We start from the raw sequence: 4,724 nt of genomic DNA on the forward strand, positions 1-4,724 counted from the left end.
ATGAGGCGGGGCTCTATCTCGACATTGGTTGGTGGCATCCTTGTCCCGCTTGGGCGGTAGGGGTGTCGGCTCGGTCGATGCGCCCAGAGGGGGCGGTCTGACTTTACGTCAGGGCGGCGGCCCCGGATGTGGTGCGACGTTCATGGTCTGCGAGCGGTTGTCCTGAGTAGCGTGGGCCTCGGGCAGCTGGATTGTGCGGCGTTCCTGCTCGAGGGGAGCGGTGGTATGTCAGGGCGGCGGCCCCGGAAGGCGGTGCCGGTTGATTGCGCTGGGCGCGGCAGAGCGATGGATATCGGGGCAGCGGCTCCGAGAGAATCACTGTGGCGACCAGACTTCTGTGGCAACCATGATGGTGGGAACAAATGGAAGTCAAGTATTTTGAAAAGGAGGGAGTAGTTTTTTCTGCTAGTGTCAATTTTTTGCTGTGGTGAAAAGTGCACCAATTTATAAAGTGGTAGTTTTGTATTAGTGGGAATGTGATAACAATTGTTATGTGCTTTTTACTCCCCACCACGGGTGCTTTAAAAATTGTTATGTGCTATAAAAATGAGTTTAAATGAACACAACCAGGTGTATGTCATGCGAACATGCCAACAAAATTGCAAAAACTGTCTGATGCATGTGGATGTTATATTATGATGCCGTTTCGAAACGACCGGCCAAACTTGTCGTACCCTATCAGAGCTGCTAGTGCCTAAAACATATTGTGACTCATTTTAGCAACGAAGTAATGCACCTGAGGAAAAAACATTTCGCCGTACAGCAGCCAAACCAACAACACTCCCACTCCCACAGATAGCTCACGGAGTCACAGTACTGACTGAACTCAGTCAGCACTCAGCACGCTACAAGAAGACATGACGACAAAGACGAAATATTCCAATAGCCCGTACCCGTCTAACAACATCAGGATTATACTAAGGGCAATAAGATAGTCCAATAAAAGCAAGCATGCTCATGTTAGGAAATCTCAACAGTAATCACACGAATAACCATGCAGCGGCAACACAAAACTAATCCTCCCCAACACCGTGTGCCCAACGTACACGCGACAGAACGGACTGTCCGCAAAGCAAAGCCAAACACACAGAAAGCTTCGAGGAACTAAAACAATCTCAAATCATTGGGAGTACTAAAAAGACAGTACTGGATAGGTGGATATATTAAGGGATGGATAAACGAGTCATGACAGGCCAAAGTACCCAAACGGCACTAAACAAAACCTCCCCTAATGTCCTTCAGCTATGGCATGGGGCCAGAGCCTCACAAGTTCTTTTTAGACTTTCATTCGTTCATGTGCTCTCTAATGATGGATCAGAGTCTTGTAGACCGACAACAAGCAGGACTCTCAACGGCTTCTTCTAGGCGCGTGGAGGGAGGCGGCCTCCGGTCTGGTGGAGCATGGCATCGATCTCGTCGCCATCTTCCATCTCAAGCTGAAACCACAGCGACAAAAGAAGATTCAGAAATCTGAAGGGGGCTATTGGTTGAGGAATTGTGAGAATGTGACCCCACATACCTCATCAGGGGTCTGCTCGGCACGGAGCCTGCGACCGTCAAACAGGAATGCAATAGCTTTCATATCCACAGACTGGCGGTCGCAGTAGGCATTCATCAGCTTCTTCAGCTGGGTAGATCTCTTGATGCGAAAGAACACCTCATTGCCATCCTAAACACACAGGGGTCAGAAAGGTGAGACGCCAATGAAACAGAGTAAGAAAATTATTAAATATACAATGAGAAATAAAACACGACATCATCCTGTTGCAACTACTGAAATCAATAACCATCTACAGGAAAAATCCCGCAACCTTAAGTCATACTTGCATAAATTAGTGCATCCTTCCAGTTTGGTCACTGAATGTAGTCTGTTTTTACCATGAGGTGCTTCTAACCAATATCTAGCAATTAGAGCACTACCTTTTCTACTTTTGAAAGATGTTATGACAACATGTTCATAGAGAGCAGTATAACAATCATAAAAAAAGTTTAACAGGAAACCAAGTATGAAAATGTAATCTGATGCTTTTATATTTCACAAAGAAAATTATCTGATAATTTGGTCACTAAACAACTACCCCAAAATAAACAAATAAACTTACAAGCATATTGTTAAGACAATTCTTCAAATCAAACCACCGCATTATTTGGTTTTGATGGCTTGGCCAACTGTTAGTTCCTAAAATATGTCTATAAACTAGGTAATGTTGTGCCTTGGATATTATACTAAACTGGTACTCCCTCCGTTCCAAATTACTTGTCGTGGTTTTAGTTCAAATTTGAACTAAAACCACGACGAGTAATTTGGAACGGAGGGAGTAGCAGAATACAGATGCTTAAAACAAAGCTTTTTCCTAATTATTTTGTCTGAAAGTGTCCCCTTCTGGTAGCCACTTCAAAACTGCACATACCAACAGCAACCAATACCATATTAAATTCTCACTGTTGACAATTTGGATTCAATCAGCTTCATTTGATAAAAGATGTTCAGAAGCCTCACTGTTCTTAAATTAGCAATCCTACTGTCAAGACAAATTTTCAAAGTAAAGCTTCACCAACTGGTCACTAACAGCATCTGCCTATTGACATTGTACAAACAGAATAAAGATGATTCAAATGAAAACGTTTGCCTAACTATTTTGGTGCCAATAAATGGTCCTTCTGGCAGTCATTTCACAACTGTAGATTACCAACAGTGATCAATAACATACTAAATTCTTTGTTGAGAGTTTCTGCCACCAGAAACTGGATCCAATCACCTTCATTGGATAAAAGTTCACTAGCACCACAAGTGTCCATATGAAACCAGAAAAAAAACATATAAACATCATTGTCCTTGCATAACAAAGTTGCATGAACAATTTAGCATGTACAAGGAGCTCACTGACAACAGCATACAATGGTTGCACAAAACGGTGACTACCTGACAAAAGAACAAATAGGACAACGTTAACTGAAATTTGACAGACAAAATGCCGGCACAGAAGACACATCTTAGTGCAAATATTCTGAAGCGATCCAGGTGTTGGGTTCTATTGTTTCATCTTGCTACTGTTGCCCCATTGTATACTTGCAACAGAAATTCAGCATCAAACAACTAGTGCTAGTGCAGATTGCTCCTTCTTCACAGTTCAATCTAAACATCTCGCAGGCTTGTCAATCCACTACATGTACACAGTGCACCCACGACACCACAAACGAATTTCTAGGACAACCGCGGGCACACAACATGCCGATCCCACTCAAATCGACAAGATTAAGCCATCTATATCACAGGCTAGAATATCAAGGCTAGATTAGACATGGTTGTGGCCTCACAAGCTTGGTGCAACCTGTTCAATGGCCACACAGTGACCCACATATGTTCAACTCGCTCCGACCACTTCCCGATACTGGTGGAAACGGGTGCCAGATATGTGTGTTGTGCACGAAAGCGTGGCTTTCACTATGAACAAATGTGGGAGCGCTTGCCCTCTCTTTCAAACCACACTGTTGAGAAAACCTGGACAGGGAAAAAGAAAGCAAAGAATTTGTCTGAAGTCTCAGATAAGTTACAGGAAATGAGGGGGTCCCTTAGCCGCTGGAGCAAGAACAACTTTGGCTCGGTTCTCCGAAAAACCAAACAGATTAGGGACAGTATTAGCAAGCTTTTGGAGGAGCAGCAGTCGGACTCTAGGGAGTTTAGATTGAAAAAATTGTCAAGCGAGTTAGATGAGCTGTTGTTACGGGAAGAAATAATGTGGAGGCAACGATCGAGAGTCCAATGGCTAAGAGAAGGCGATAGAAATACAAGATATTTTCAGAGGAAAGCTACGTGGAGACAGAAGAAGAATGCAATTTGCAGACTAAAAAGGGAAGATGGCTGCTGGGTCGAGAAAGGTGACGACCTTAAGAAAATGACTACAGATTTTTTCAAACTCTTGTTTACTGCAGATAACGAAGTGGAGCCTAGTACGCTGCTGAATCTTATCTCTCCCAGAGTAACGGATGAAATGAATGAGTCCCTGACCAAGGCCTACACGGATGAAGAGATTGCGGATGCCCTGTTCCAAATAGGACCCCTAAAAGCCCCGGGAGCTGACGGTTTCCCTGCCAGATTCTATCAACGAAACTGGGCTTTGGTAAAGGAGGATGTCATACCTGCAGTTAAGGACTTCTTTAAGTCAGGGCTTATGCCTCACGGGGTGAATGACACGGTTATCTGCCTAATTCCAAAAGGCAAGGACCCCCAACATTTGAAGGACTACCGACCAATCAGTCTTTGTAACGTTTTATACAAAGTGGTGTCAAAGTGCATTGTCAATCATCTCCGGCCTTTTTTGGATGAGATTGTTTCAGAATCTCAAACCGCTTTTGTCCCAGGCAGGATGATCACGGACAATGCTATTATAGCTTTTGAGTGTTTCCACAAAATTAGCCATTCCAGGAGCAGTTTTAACACACATTGCGCCTACAAGTTAGACTTGGCAAAAACCTATGATCGGGTTGATTGGGGGTATTTGGAGGGAGCACTCCACAAACTAGGCTTTGATAACACATGGATTCAGTGGGTGATGTGCTGCGTCAAATCGGTGACATATTCGGTCAAATTGAACGGAGAGCTGTTGGAATCTTTCTCCCCGACGAGAGGGCTCAGACAAGGCGATCCTTTGAGCCCGTACCTGTTCCTTATGGTGGCTGATGGCCTGGTAAATATACTCAGAAGAGAAGTAGACAGTGGTAAC

The 4,724-nt window shown here is 44.1% G+C and overlaps 1 protein-coding gene across 1 annotated transcript; it reads right to left on the reverse strand.

The window, feature by feature from the left end:
- Nucleotides 1–1,126: 1,126 nt before the first annotated feature.
- Nucleotides 1,127–4,445, reverse strand: LOC123057114 (small ubiquitin-related modifier 1). The gene is made up of 4 exons (XM_044480252.1): nt 4,349–4,445; nt 2,874–2,923; nt 1,520–1,669; nt 1,127–1,436 (listed from the first exon to the last, which is right to left on the reverse strand). Exons 1-4 carry the CDS (start codon nt 4,443–4,445, stop codon nt 1,362–1,364), a joined length of 372 nt encoding a protein of 123 aa, XP_044336187.1. The 3' UTR covers nt 1,127–1,361.
- Nucleotides 4,446–4,724: the final 279 nt, after the last annotated feature.

Source organism: Triticum aestivum, chromosome 3A (assembly GCF_018294505.1).
Source record: "Triticum aestivum cultivar Chinese Spring chromosome 3A, IWGSC CS RefSeq v2.1, whole genome shotgun sequence".
NCBI classification, from domain to species: Eukaryota; Viridiplantae; Streptophyta; class Magnoliopsida; order Poales; family Poaceae; genus Triticum; species Triticum aestivum.